This window comes from Pezoporus occidentalis, unplaced genomic scaffold, assembly GCF_034315485.1.
Source record: "Pezoporus occidentalis ecotype Australia unplaced genomic scaffold, CSIRO_AGI_Poc_V1 ctg54, whole genome shotgun sequence".
NCBI classification, from domain to species: Eukaryota; Metazoa; Chordata; class Aves; order Psittaciformes; family Psittacidae; genus Pezoporus; species Pezoporus occidentalis.
In genome coordinates this window covers 880,967-896,408 of record NW_026915877.1, presented here as the reverse complement: position 1 = coordinate 896,408, position 15,442 = coordinate 880,967, and the positions used below count along the sequence as shown (strand labels likewise).

General features: G+C 36.8%; 1 protein-coding gene across 6 annotated transcripts in view; it reads right to left on the bottom strand.

The window, feature by feature from the left end:
• Window positions 1-15,442, bottom strand: part of ARHGAP15 (Rho GTPase activating protein 15) — a 344,865-nt gene that overhangs the window by 274,545 nt on the left and 54,878 nt on the right. For 5 of the 6 annotated variants that reach the window (XM_062637715.1, XM_062637718.1, XM_062637714.1 and 2 more), the window contains 2 exons: window positions 8,734-8,808; window positions 4,393-4,454 (listed from right to left, as the gene is read on the bottom strand). In XM_062637715.1, the coding sequence (XP_062493699.1) occupies window positions 4,393-4,454; window positions 8,734-8,808 (137 nt within the window). The remainder of the gene's footprint in view (window positions 1-4,392; window positions 4,455-8,733; window positions 8,809-15,442) is intronic. The other variant, XM_062637716.1, reaches the window with a different exon arrangement.

Sequence of the window (15,442 nt, the reverse complement as noted above, 5' to 3'; positions counted from 1 at the left end):
GCATGGAAAGCCGGGAGGAAACAGAGACAGGACACCTGACCCAAACTAGCTAAAGGGGTATTCCATACCACAGCACATCATGCCCAGTATATAAACTGGGGGGAGTTAGCTGGAAGGCCCACGACAAGAGCTTAGCAAAGGGTTTATTTTGAGAGGTCCCAAACACTTTCCACTTTCCATAAATAAAAAAAAAATGTAGGAAAGCAAGGAAGATAAAAATGCTATCTGAGAGAGGTTTAAGCAACCATTAAACATCAGGACCTCACAGTACGGCCCTAGAGAGCTGTCAAACTGCTGGGGCCAGGAAAAAGTAAAAATGCACATAGAAATGTGAGACACTTTACCTGATGCAGAAGAACATAATAATCTACTCAGAAGAAAATGCTATTATATATATGATATATAAAGTGATGTTTCAAGCCACCACTTAATCATAAACAAATGGATCTGATAGAAAACTATTTTTTGGTCATTATCTCAAGTTTGACTTTCCTATTTGGGGTTCATAACATCCAATGTGTGCAAAAATACTTACAAAGCCACTATTTGTTTGTTTTACATGAATACAAATCACAAATCTGTACATTTTAGAACAAACCTGAAAAACCATGTGACAAGCAGGCTGTTTCATGTGCATGTTTTGGTGCGTTAAAAGTAGGAAGCTGCCTGTAAGGACACAGAGAGCCCAGGGAGCTGCTTTTAACAACCCTTTTTCTCTCTCTCCCTCACCTGTCTCTCCTAGTCACTTTGAGTTTTCTCTATTTAGGTATTCCTAAGTAACTCAAACACACCCATTTTTTTATTCTAGCAAAAGTTGTCTTTATTGAGTTTAAAAGCCTGTTGGTCACCTTTGTGATGTTCACTTCCAGATCCATCTCACAGCTTTGCTGCACTCAGTATTCCATCAAACCACATCAGGTAGATAGATAGTTTTTCCTATTAATGGCTTTCCTGTTCCATGTTTCATTCATCAGCATAAGTAGCATAACCAATATTGCATATGAAGTCATAACACCACTGGCATTACCAGATGAGCTTGCACTTGCTGCACTGTGGACAGAATTTCAGCCAGCATGATACCACGATCACCCCTAAACTATGTCCAACAAGAAGCAACAGTGAAAGAAGCTCTCCATGAAGGAGATTAATACATCTGAAGAAAATAAGACTGCATTTTTTTATGCCATGTTAATGGGGAATAAAGAGAGAAACACTCAGAAAAAGAAAGAAACAGAAGGGTTATAGAAAAGTACCTGACCATCACCGACAAATATTTCCCCACAAAAGAACAGTGTCTGTAAGTCACTTTGAAATTTTTTAAATTCATTACCACTATAAAGCTATACTCTTTGCTAAATGTGAACTATGTTCATAGCTGAGGGTTGTGTATATTGGGAATTCAGCAAAGATCAACCTCAGTTGGTTTTTTTTAAGTATCCTTAGGAAACTTTAGCTTTACATCCTTCAGCTAAAATATCCTTAGGAAACTTCTATTCCTGTAGCTAAGAATCACTATTAAGGTAGTGAATACAAGTTGTCTATTGGTAAACACACCTTCAGTTATTTTTATTTTATTTTTTTTTTAACTCAAAAATGGTCATTCAGTTTCACAGGGGAGTAAGTGGCCAAACATACAATATACAGGTTCAATTTAATTTTACTGTGAGTTGGATAACCTGAATAAATATGGATTACCAAAGGATTAAAACCCTTGGGACACAACCTATATTCAGTACCCAACTTACACCAAATGCTTGACCTTAGCTATGGAGAAAAACGTTTCTGTGTCATGGACACTTCCACTAGGCAGAGTGCTCCTTGCTCCAGCTACTGGTGTGGTAGGTTTATCTAGCTGAGAAATTCAAAACAGTAAATCTATTTTGAGCTCCCATATTCATGTGCAATTTTCTTAAAAGATTCAAATTCATCAAACTAACTGTGAAGTTTGCTAAGATTTGAAAGTGTTTCATTTCAACCTGGACCTCATTAGAAAAAAAAGAAACACAAACCAAATCCAAAACCACAATAAAATGTATTTCTATTTCTTGTTTTAAAATAAGAAGCCAATGATAAAAAAAAAAAATTAATAAGCATTTTTTAAAATTATGTCAGGTGAGATGTTTCACCTAAGTTTCATGCTGAGTTTTAAGGTGAAAATGTTTTAATTGAATCAGGAATAAGAAAATTTAGTGAGTTTGCAAGATACTATAGGAATTATAAAAGCTATGAGAATGCAACTGAATTTCACTATAGTATCTGCAAGAAGACTTTTTTCCCCTAAACATTACTCTCACAGTTCTTTTAGTCTATAGCTTTTTCATACTAAAATTGACATCTTAAAATCAAAACCTCATTACTTTTATCACCTAAAGATATATAGTATATAAACTAGACAACATTTTATCAGATTGTCCATAAAGACATCCTCGGATTAAAAAAAAAACAAAAAAATAAATGGGGGAAAAAAAAAGGCACAAGGGGAAGACAAAAAATAAAAGAAGGGGGGTATAAGGTACTTAAAAATATATTAGTCTCTACACAGATCTCAGAATAGCTTGTCAAAGTCATCTAGTTCCAACCCTACTGCCACCAGCAGGGGCAACTTCCGTTAGACCAGATTGTTCAAAGCCCTGTCCAACACTGCCAGGGATGGAGCAGCCACACCTGAGAAACCTGGGCAGCTTCTGCCAGGGCCTCACCACCTTCACAGGAAAGAACTTCCTTATACCTAATCCAAATCTACCCTTTTTCAGTATATAGCCATTCCCCCTTGTCCTATCTGTACATGCATCTGTAAAACACCCCTCTCCTGCTTTCCTGTTGGCCCCTTTATGTACTGGGAAGCTGCTCTAAGGTCTCCCTGGATCCTTCTCTTCTCCAGCCTGAGCAACCCCAGCTCTCTCAGCCTGTCTCCATAGGAGAGGTGCTCCAGCCTTCTGACCATCTGTATTTCATAAGATATATGCAGTGACCTAAGGTTTTCAAGCTCTTTAGAAAAGCCAGTTCACAATATTCTAAGTTTTGCCGTGTGGCATCAAGATTTTCAGGATATGACTTCCAGATGCTAACGAGCAAGTTTAAGTGGAAGGACATAAAATGCGTGCAGAGTAGATGAACCCCCACTACCCATCCTCTCTCTGTATAAAGAGCTATAAATATTGGTATACAGAAAAGATCCAGATAAAGTTAACAAGGAGATTGTGTGAATTCACTTATAGCTACACCGTTAAGTTTGTTATGGAAAAATCACTGCTGGAGAGTCCCAGCGAGGTGCAACCCGAGTCTTGGGGGCTGCATAAGGAGCCCTGAGAGCTGAGGCTGTATTTGCATTCTGTCAAACGAACACCTGATGGCAGCACGTTATAACTTCAGTGGTGCTCACTATCTCTGAGGCTATTTTAAATATATCAGACTGTTCAGGAGTATTTAAAAGTACGAGATTCCTCAGGGCTATTTAAAAATACAAGTGGTCAAACGCTGCCTGCTTCCTGTGCCCAGCATAAGCCAGTGAGCAACACCAAGCCACGAAGATGCTCTGTGCCAGGGGCAGTGATGCACTGGAAAGGTAAGACTCCCTCATCATCTGGGCACAGATGATGCCCCACTTATACATACTCTGTAGAAGCTTCTGCCGGTGTCCAGAGTTGGGAAAACAGTATTACTGTCTTCAGTGCCTTTTCCAAAAATGCAAGCTACACAACTTTCTGATAGCACCTAGCTGAAGCTGGCTTGGACAAGTGTTTGTAATGTTCTTGCTTCAAGTGAGAGGTTGGAAGAAGGGATGTCCAGGCTCCCTTTTAAATGGACATTCTTAGGATCCTTATGGTTTAGAACTGTAGAGGTAAGACAAATTATTACTTGGCTCATTTCTACATGCAAAAATACAGTATTTCACATTAGTCTCTCATTGATCACACACAGTGCTGGTCACATCAGTACTAATCACTTACTCCTTTAAATACAGCAAACTATAGCAAATCCTTCCACAAAGACAGCAGTAATACATTACTTTCAACACAGTGTTAGTAAGTGATAACCTTTTCTTGGCATCACAACAAGGTGGGTTCCTACACCTCATCCTTGACCTCTCTAGCACACACCTTGCACTTAAAATTTGCCCACTGGAAAATATATTGTTGGTTTATTTGGTGCCTTAAGGCTGTCCTTAATATGCATAATGTATAGAATATGGAGGTTAACACACACATGATCACAGCATCCAGTGAGCCAATTAGCTGCTCTCACTTGGTTTCTGGACTGTTATCAAACATTGGATTAATACTGAAACAGTGGCAATTTGTGTGTTAATGGCAATAGTAGCTATACATATTTAAACATGAATCACCGCTGAATTTTGCAAATGATAAATTCTGTAACATTCATGTATAATACCTTAATTTCTTCCCACCATCTGCTATTTTAGCTTTTAGAAGATATCCTTCTTTCTCCACTACCTGCAAGAAAGAAAAAAATATTATAACCATATAATTTGTTCAGATTAATGAATTCATTTAGTACACACATAAGACTCTACATCTAGCTAATTTAGTTTTGTAGGCATTTTGCCGCTAATTCTGTTTAGTTGCCTTTTTTTTTCCAGTACAGTCAGTTCTTGTGAAAATTCTCAAAAAATATTCAAAGTCAATAAGTACACAGAATAAACAGTAAAAAAAAAGAAACCCACAAAAATATTCTATAAATTAGTTTAGAAGAAATTTATTGTAATGCAAGAAAAGATTCTAGCTATAAGTAAAAATTAGTTGAAAAGATATTTTAAGTAAATTATGTCAGTGTATAATTTCATTTATTGAGTTTCATTAATAGCTATGAGGAACACACTATACTTTTGTAGAAGCCTCTTGCTTATATTCTAGAGATATTCATGTTTAGGGGTGTTTAAGGGTAACCAGTGTCAGAGAAACATCAAATATCTGTACAACAGGAAAGGTTACATTGCCTTCACAGGTGCTGCGTTTTGCTTTGAGTCAGGACAAAATTAGGGCTCATGCTAAAAAGCATCATGCTTTTAAGTCATGCTGTCTTTCAGGTGCGGTCTGGTATTGGGATGCTCACCCCTCAACCCTTAAAAGGTTATACTTCATTGGAGTGTGTGCATCCATGAGCAAGGAGAACTTGTCTTCAAATTCCCAGCTGAACTAAATGGTCTCATAGTATGGTGCAGAAAATCAAACTAAGCAGTTCTGTTAATTCTTGATATACAAGCTGAAAGGGGAATTATTACAAAGGAAAACATAGCTGTGTTGCACATTTTCCAAAATGCACCCAAAAAAGACAAAGACCTTAGCTATTACCTATATAAAGCAGGATGTGGTATTAGCAACCTGATGTCACCTTTGAAGATCCCATATGCTGCAACTGATATTACTGAAACCTGGTCCCTGTTCTATGGTGTCAGAACAGGCTAAGGACTCTGCCAGTATGCACAAGGCTGCGATGTTTGATTGTAGCGTACCAATTTTATGCTTGAGTTTTGGTATATTAGAAGCAAGTCCTAGGCTTGTTTACATTTCCTCCACATTTCTGACTCTTACCCTTGCAGACCAGTTATGAGTAACATTTCTCAGGGTTGGTATTGAGATCAGTGCTGTTTAACATCTTTGTCAGCAACACAGACAGTGGCATTGAATGTAACCTCAGCAAGTCTGCTGATGACAGCAAGCTGTGTGATGCAGTTGACAAATTGGAGGGAAGGGATGCCATCCAGAAGTACTTTGGCATAGTTGAGAAGTGGGCCCATGCAAAGCTTCAAGGAGTTCAAGAAGGCCAAGTACAAGGCCCTGTACCAGGGCTGGGGCAATCCCAAACAAATACAGGCTGGATGGAGAACAGATTGAAAGCAGCCCTGAAGAGAATGACTAGGTGTTTCTTGGTGGATGAGAAACTCAATATAACCCAGCAGTGTACACTGGCAGCCCAGAAAGCCAACTGTTTGCTGGGACACATCAAAGGAACCGGGGTCAGCAGGTCGAGGAAGTGATTTTGCCACTGTACTCTACTCTCACAAGACCCCAACTAGAGTACTGTATTCAGCTCTAGGGCCATCAACATAAGAAGGATGTGGACCTCTTGGAGTCAGTCCAGTGGAGGGTTATAAAGATGCTCAAAAGGCTGGAGCACCTCTCCTATGGAGACAGGCTGAGGGCTGGGTTTGCTCAGCCTGGAGAAGGCTACAGGGAGACCTTAAAGCAGCCTCCCAGTGTATAAAGGGGGTAAAAAGAAAGCTGGAGAGGAGTGTTTTACAAGTGCATGTACTGATAAGACAAGGGGGAATGGCTTTATACTGAAAAAGGGTAGATTTGGATTAGGTATAAGGAAGAATTTCTTTCCTGTGAGGGTGGTGAGGCCCTGGCAGAGGCTGCCCAGAGGAGCTGTGGCTGCCCCATCTCTGACAGTATTCAAGGCCAGGTTGGACAGGGCTTTGAGAAACCTGTTCTAGTGGAATGTGACATAATTTAACATGTTTTAACAGGTAGCATAAGGATTTTAAAATGAAAAATATGCTATTTTGACTATTAAAATATCATATTAACAATATATATGTTTAATTATTTCCTAGATATTTTTCTGGTATACAGCATATAATGAAATATATACAGCATAATTATCTGTTTGTACCTATGAAAAGGTCTGTAGGTCTGTGGACAATGATTTAGGCAATGTTCTCGAATGGCTACACAAGAATTAATGTATGCATTTTCTATAATTTGTATTTATCTCATGCACATTCCTGCCATGAAGATGATTGGCATAGAAAACACAGAGAGAAAGTGTGTAGGGATTATTCTGCAGTCATGTCACTATTTATGTAGTAATGGATGAATGAATTATCAGAGCTAAAGTAAGACTTAATCCCCACTTCCACCTACTTTTTTGTTTTCTTTTTTTTTCAAATTTACTTTACATCTTTCAACATTTTCCTTGCCCTTCTAAACCTTCATCTTTGTAGCATAAAAGTCAGGGCATGGCCAGTGCCAGAGAGGTTAAATAACATAAGAAAGGTTGTTTTTCTTAATATTTCTTTTTATCTGGAAACAAAAACTGGGAGGAGCATTGATTAACCATTCAGAGAAGCTGTTGATTGATTCTCTGAATCAGACCCCAAATCTCACGCTTTCAATGTTTATGAACCACCCTTCCCAAACTGTTATTTTAACCAATCCAAAAATAAAAGCAAATATGATTTTCAACATCCAATCTGAATCACCTCTGTTCTCACCTTTTGGGAAGTTTAAACTTCGATGTGATTGCAGATGAAAAGGTTGCAACTCAGTCATATTCTCCCAGTAATTGAATTGAGCTAAGTTATTTAATTCACTATCAAAAGTTGGACATATAACCTGGTTCAAATTACATAGCTCAAATTCACCATTTGTTATAAATTAAATGGTTCAAAATTGAACAGCAAAAATTACAAGGTCTTCAGTTAATAAGACCTTTCAGTGCTATGCAATTTAACTCTCATATATATATATTGCTTTAACTGAATAACCGCAGGTGCCGTCTTTAAAAAAAATAGCATGGTCTTCATTAATTGATAATGAACACAGTTTTTTTCTGTAATTAGTATAAAAAGCATTTATGGAATTACAAAACAACTTTACCACAAAGACAAATAAAAAGATTTCTAGTATGATCCCACTATTTGTGTAAACTCTGGGGTGCTATATTCTCATCGCTTAACATCTGCTAATATCCCCTTTTCTGTTCTACTTGCTTTCAAGAAGGTACTTCCAAGACAACTAAAATCAGTCTACAAAACTCATGCAAATGGGTGATATTAAATTTAAAAAAATTCCAGATATATCTTAATGTTACTGCTTTGTTGTTTCTGTCTCCATAAATATCATTTGTTGTTAAGCTGCTGCCCTTCCTGCACCTTTTCAGTGTTTGAAAGATTGAGAAAATGACCCAAAATTCCCTTAAGAGTGAAGAAGAAACAAGAAAATCAAATTATTGTGTGGGGTTTTGTGGTGGTGGGTTTTTTGTGAGGTGTTTTTTTTTTTCTCTTTTGGTTTTGTTTGCTTTTTAGAAAAATATTAAAGGTGAGAGTATGCATATGTAAATATTTGAGTTTTTAAATAATATTTAAAAAAAAAAAAAGACTCTCTTAGGCTAACAGTATTAAAAACTATAAGGAAAAGTAATTATCACTATATCACATATAGGTTCTATAATTTCCCTAGTCACAAGAATTCAAACCTTCTGAACCTACCTAATCCTCAAAAGTTTGTGTAGGACAAAGTACCACTGATACCAACATTTCTTTGATGAATCTATATGTGCATATTAATTTTCTTTTAACAGAAAAACCTCCGTGCTTCTCATTTCTTCTAGATTTTTAAAATGTCAAGGAAAATTTTGTTATATTTTTTGATGACTTTTAATTATAAAACCAATATTCATATTAAAAATACCTTAATATGAGCAAAGATGGGACAAATACATGGTTGTATTCCTTTATACCAGGTATTAATACTGATGAAATATCAGTCTGGTACAAGTGACTTAACAGCAAAATCAAGCTATACGAATTGCCTTGTACCTTCTGAAATTATTCTTTTTATTGATTAATCATGTCCCTCAAATCTCTTAATATCTTGAGGCATCCAAAGCCTCATGTATTTATTCTTTAATAAAGCATGTGCAACATTTACATTACAAACATTTAAAATAACAAGAGTGATTTATGAGTTCTATAGAGCAATTGCTTACTGTGTGGTCCTGTGTACTAATGATATTTGCAAGTGTTAAGTTATGCTGGGAATGATTTCTTCTATGACGACTTACCTGAAAAAAAAAAAAAGAAAAAGAAAAGAAAAAGGATGTAAATTCAAAGAGATTCAAACACATACAGGTAAAGATGGAACAACAAATCTAATTACTGGGCATACACAGCATGCATTGGATGGAATTTTGGAAACCTGGTTACTTTCAGTACCATATTTCTGTGAAAACTGGTGTTCCCTGAGCCCTGTGTATTTGAAAAGTATAGCTACTAAGCTCTAAACATCTTTGGCATGAATGTGTTTCATTGTGATGTCACATTGGCAACTTTACCTAAAAGTTAAACAACTGATAACAATAATTTCAAATTATGACTTTTCCATCGTGATTGTCAAAAAATTTTTAGTTAGTTAGGTTCCATTTTACAGAAATTGAAAGAATGCTAATTATAACCTCAAGGCCACAAAGCAAGTCAATGAAGAAACTAGAAAATAATTGGGAACTATCACACAATATATCCAGTACGTTTAAACCGCTTTAAAGGCTATTTCTAAAATCTCCATGACTGGAAAGCTGTAGCCATACTGGACTCTGATTCTACAATTATTCCTCAGTACCAAGTAAGTCCTGATCTCCTCCAGTTCCCTCTTTTGTAGGAGGAAGCCAATATAAAAAAAAAAATTTACTGTTTAAATTCAATGTCAATCAATAATAATATAATTTGGAATTGATATCCTGTAGAATTCAGTGATTATCTCCTCTTTTAAGTGAAGCCGAAAAGCAAACAACAAAATACAGTCTCAACTAGTTTCCACTGTATTCATCATACTGCTTTCTCTTTTTCCCTATTAAAACAGAGTTAACCAAAAGTAATAATGTATTCTGTTTATATTCAAGTGTCTGAATGTAGAAAATGTTCTTAATTAATCCAGAGGGCCACACTCAAAAAACAGTTAAACATATTATGATCCCATATTTTTTCTCCACACATTGCTTTCATGTTTATTTGTAAGCACTAACATTTTTAAGCCTTGAAATCTATATCCTAGATATTGCTGTACTCTCCTAGTCAGAGATAATGAGCTTAATGAATTACCAGTTCTAAATTTAATACAAACATTTCAAAGACGGAGATAAAACATTCTTCACAATTCAAAAGTTTCTCTGACCTATTTATGAAGAATATCACTTAACAATTTCATTAAGGGTGAGTAACAGCTGGTGACATGGCTGTGTCCTAAAGTGTTTTTCTCTCTTAATATTCTGCATCTTAAGCAATCGAGCTTTCATAAGAAATACTTTGGTTAGTGGCAGTACCTCCTTTGGGGAGAAAAAAAATGTCAGACCACATTTTCTGTATTTTGCAATCTTGTTTTCAAGAGTGTCATGTTCCTGTTTTATTAGCATGTAGGGTAAACAAGAATGATTTGCTGATGCTATTGAGAGAACTTCTAAGATTACAGTCTTTCTGTTTAGATTTTGAATGGAACTTAATATTAATGCAGGCAGAGACATGTATATAAATTCAAAAGAAATTAATTCCATTTATCTTTATCTTTACTGTTCAACAACTCTGAAGTTTCTATAGTGTTCAAGACATACAACCAACTATTCAGGTCTAGATTATAGGAAATCTTTCTTACCCAGATCCCTCATTATAATTATTCCTTAACATACAACAGAGCATATTGCCCAGTGATGTTTTCTAAAATACGTTTTCACTCAACCAAATTAAATAAAAGACACCATCACTCCACAGTACGTATTTTAACATTCAGCTGCTCTCCCCAGGAATCATATGTGTCTGTTGGGAGCCCCATATGCAAGTTTGTGAAGTGTACAGCATCGATGAGAGCTTTTGGGCTGGTCTTTGGTTCAGTGATGAGAGTATTAGCAAAGGAAAAGCTCACATTTGATACATGCTAAAAAGAATACTTCAGAAGCACTAAATCCATCCACAACCAAATGACGAAAGGAAATAGTAAAAAGTATTATTTTTATAGTACTAGCAAATTATTAGTGGTAGTGTAATAAAAAGGCAATAGCAAGATTTCCAGGAACTATGAAATGAGAAAAAAAATTCCAGTTACGGATGATATTATGTGGTTTAAAAACCTCTTTGCTGTACACAAAGCAGAAACATTAAGAAAAACTGCATGCATAGAGGGAGAAATTTAATGTGATACTTTTGCTAAAAAGGCAAGAGGGTTTTTTTAGGGCAAAAATAAAAGAAATTATGTTACTTTGTAGCTCAACAATGACCAGTCTCATACAGGAAAGTACTAAAGCTCCAAAGTCTGAATTTAGTTACACAAATACAATCAAAATCCACAGCTATGTAAGCCAAGATCAAGCTTTTCTAGAAAAACACTCTAAATATTTGGCTTACAAATGGAACCAATGGAAACTTTAATAAATTTCTTACCCATTTTTACTAGCCTTTTGGTTTAGTAATAGGACTTAAAAAAAAAACAAAACAAAAAAACCAAAACAAAACACCAAAACCAGAATCAAAAACAGCTTCAAAAAATCCAGCAACAACGGAGGCAATATATTCTTTAAGACTGATTTTATAAAATTCCAGCAGGTATCATAGAAATTTGCTCTTAAATGTATTTTGCAAATATCGCTGAAGGAGCTAGTTATATCATTTCCTTCATGACATATGCAGTTCAAAGTTAAAATGTTCTTAGCAGAACCAGGGTGGCAGTTGTCAACATACTAGTTTTTCAATATACTTACAAGTTTCAATGATGTACCAGAATTTTCAAAGGGAAGTGTAGGCTCAATTATTTTCATTCTTTGAGTTTTTAATAGATAAACCATAAAGGACATGTTTTGAGATTATTTTTTTCCCCTCTATGGCTCCATTCAATTACCTTAATAAACTAAAGAAAAACCTAAATAATATCTGTCACAAGTCCTCTACCTCACCTCCCAGGATATGATGAAAGGCAGAGATTTACAGGAGAAGTTTGAGATCTTTTTTGGGGAAAGGCAGCTTATCAGCAGTTTTCTGATTTGATGAACATTCTTCAGTCAGCAACAATGTCACCTGCAGCATTAAAAATCCACTCTGCAAGCACTTGCAAGTCTGTGGGCAAGTCTTGTTTTGTTAAATTCAGCCTCAGCAGCCCCCCTTTCCTTTAGCTAAAGGGTATCCATCTCCTACCAGAGTTATTTCAGTATCTAAGCACTAATCCATCATCATCCTTTTTACAAAGGCAAAGCCTCCATTACACATGCCTGGTGTCCTGGCAAGATCTGACAACTGCTGTTTTAACATTAAAGAGAAGTACAATAACCCAATGTTTAATTTCATTTATTTCTGTGTTCCCATTTGTTTAAATTCTCCCTCTTTTTGTGGGAATCCATCATGACTAACTCATTGATACTCTCTTCAAATAGCATAGCATTGACTTAAAAAGAGACTTGGAGAACTTATTTGGATTTTATTTCCTATTACAAGCATATTTCTGACCTAATTAATCTAGTCAATTAGAAGCAGCATCCTTCTTTTTGATTTCAACCAAACCTAACAAAACCAACTGGCATTTCTCAAAAGGCTCAGACAGGTTTTCTAGTGGAAAGCACAGATTAAAAATATCATTCTGAAATCACTTGTATCCCTAAATAACTAAGATATCTGTAAGAACTTTCTAGGTGGTTTCTAAGATTACCAAATAAATTGTTCAGCACAGATTATTTCCTTACAAAGGTCACCTACAAGCAGCCTGCAAAAAAAACATGGTTTGCTCAACAAAACAACACCTGGTGCAGCAGAGCTCTGCATTGAATGAGAAACCCTGGGATGACATCTACCTGCTGTGTTCTCCATCAGTCACTGTACTACTTCACCAAGAAGAAGGTTCTCATGGAGGTTTTGTTAGATTTCTACCAAAACCAAAATTGTCATGCTGTTCATGCTTTGATCTTTCTTTTTAGGGGTCTAGCTTTTGTTTTGTTTCATCCTACTGACTGCAATCATGTATGTGGAGATTCCTTTATAAACACCCAAAAAAGAGAGAAAGCCCCTACTGTTGAGTCCCTACATGTTGAGCATGTTGGTCCGCTCTGGACCTGATCCAGCAAAGCACTCTGCAATGGGCTTAAGTGTTTTTCTGGATCAGGGCCAGAGCACTCCATTCTTTATAGGATCGAACTTACTGGTGGCAGCTTGAAAGTTTGCAATGAAAGTACAAACTAGTGACATAAACTTTAGTGAAAACCATTCCCTCAACAGACAAGGAGGGGTGATACCTGATTTAGTGACATCTGTGGTCATTTCATTCCCAGTCACTGCCATACTGCTGTGACAGCTCATAATTGCTTACACAGAGAAACTTAACAAAAATGTATTGTAACATTTCTTAATGGTCCCATTCCTTGAAAGACACCTAGGCAATGGCAAAAGAAAGAAAAATCCTGTAACATTTCACTGACTGCCATGCTCAAAATGATTTGTTTTGCTTTAAAGAGCCAGTCTTGAGCTGTATGGCAAGTCCACCATTATCTACTGAAATTATTTGGAAACAACTCTGCTATGGTTTTTCTTCTGCTGTGAAAAGCACTGAGATAATCTGGAGCTCCCCATTCAGAGATGCTCTTCTGTCATCTCAGCAGATAAGGGTTTTCAATCCATTCTCAAGAAATGGAGTCTGTCAAGGAACAGAAGGAGCAATCCCCTTCCTCCCTAACCCCAACCCACTGCTGCTCATGCTCTCAGTATACTCTAGTTCAGCAGAAGACCCTGCTCACTCCCAGAGAAAGCCCCTGTGTCCTAGTGCGCTCCTTGCCTAAAGCCGTAGCCACTCCTAACACCATCCTCCAAAAGGTTACATCAGAACCATATATTTGAGGTCTTTTTTGTCCTTGCTGTCCCAAAGAGATTTCATCAGAAGAAAAGCTAATAGAAACTACAAGTCATGGAATGTGACATTAGCGCACTCTGTTTTTTTTCTCTAAGGCCTGCAGGGAGAGATGCACAAAATGCAATTTCAGTCCTGCCCACACCAGCCCACATTTGCTCCTTACCCTCCATCCCCAGGCCCCTGAAAACTCGTTGTGGAGGTGACCAAATGCTTTGCTCAGGAATAGGAACTTGCATGGGTGGAGCTTTTGTGTGCTGGCTACAGACCAGATAATCTCTCTATGCATCATTTAATAAGAAAACCACTTCACAGCTCTTACAGGTCTGTTACATATGACATACTCTCAGCAGAATCTGCAGACTGAAATCAGTGGAGGAAGGAAGGGAAAAAAAATAGAAAAAGCAGGATCGTGTCGCATTCTCCCTGCATGCCTCCCTTTGAGCACACTGCCTTCTATACTCAGTTCAGATCTCCAGAGCCTGTGAAAATAATGATAATGGTTTTGCTTCCCTTGACCTCTTGCTCCCTTATAAATCAGAATCCTATAGACCTTTCCCACAGTGCGAGGGTCCTCCTTTGTATTTGAGCCTGTGAAGGTAGGTATTTTTCATCAAGGCAATTTAATCACTTGGGTGTGCTCCCTGGCTTCAGAACTTGCTGTAGGTGTGCGCCATGGCACTGTTACTGTGGGAGTATCCTGATTTGTTCAGCCACTTCATTCATGAAATAAGAGCAAAATAATTATTCAGAGCCTAGTTTAAATTTCAGCCAGTGTTAAGATGAACTGATTCTCTGTGATCAGAGAATGAACAACCATGAGTTTGATTACAAATCATGGTGTGTTTGCAACTGTGTCATCTTCTTTCCCCAGATTGTTAGGGGCATGATCCAAATCTGAGGTATCCAGTTTGGGATATTTTTACTCCAAAGACAAGCCTAGATCATATACTAGGTGCTTTTCTCCATTAACGGCTTTCTGTTTCCCAGGAACGGATTTTCCCTAGAGTGGAGGCCCTGTTGTTCCTCTTTGTAGGTACTCAAATGGACTTTTAAATTTGTCCAATTTATCCTTGCTTTGAGGCGTTCGCAGCTGATGTAGTTGGCTTCATTTTTAGCCTTTTCAGGAATAGGAGATCAGACAAAACTTTATGTAGAAGAGGACACAACTACCACAGGCTATTACCATCCTATCATATGAGTTCAAGAAATCCTAAGACTGCTCTAAATTTGACTGTGGGTCACCCAAATTCATGTACCTGGGGATCAAACTATCACAAAGGGACCAACAGCTGCATTTTCTTTAACCCACAGGATTTCCAACTAGAAATCAAAATGGAACCTTGCCACAAAACTTCAATATGCTGTAATTGTATTAAACACAATACTCATTGATTCAAGCAATGAACATTTAAAGTGAGACCTTTTATGTATTTGTGCTAGCCTTTTCTGTTACAGCCTGTAATGTGTAACAAAATACAGAAACATGCACATTGTGACAAGTATTCATCCAGCCATAAATATGTATATTATAAAATATTATATAAGTTTCCTATTCATATTTTTCTATTCATAGTGCAGTTGTCACTTTTGGTTCACCATGCTATTAAAATATATTAATCATAACTACTGCAGATGCTTTGGTAAAATTACAGATGAATATGAACCAATGATAGAGAAAATATGGAGTAAAAACAGCAGGAACAGATATGCATAGACATCAGTATTTCACTATTCTTTGCCTCCATCTACGTCTGCAAAAAATGTGTTCTTTGATGTTATGTCTGTAAATGTAAAAATATAAGCTCGTACAGGGAATAATGGTAGAT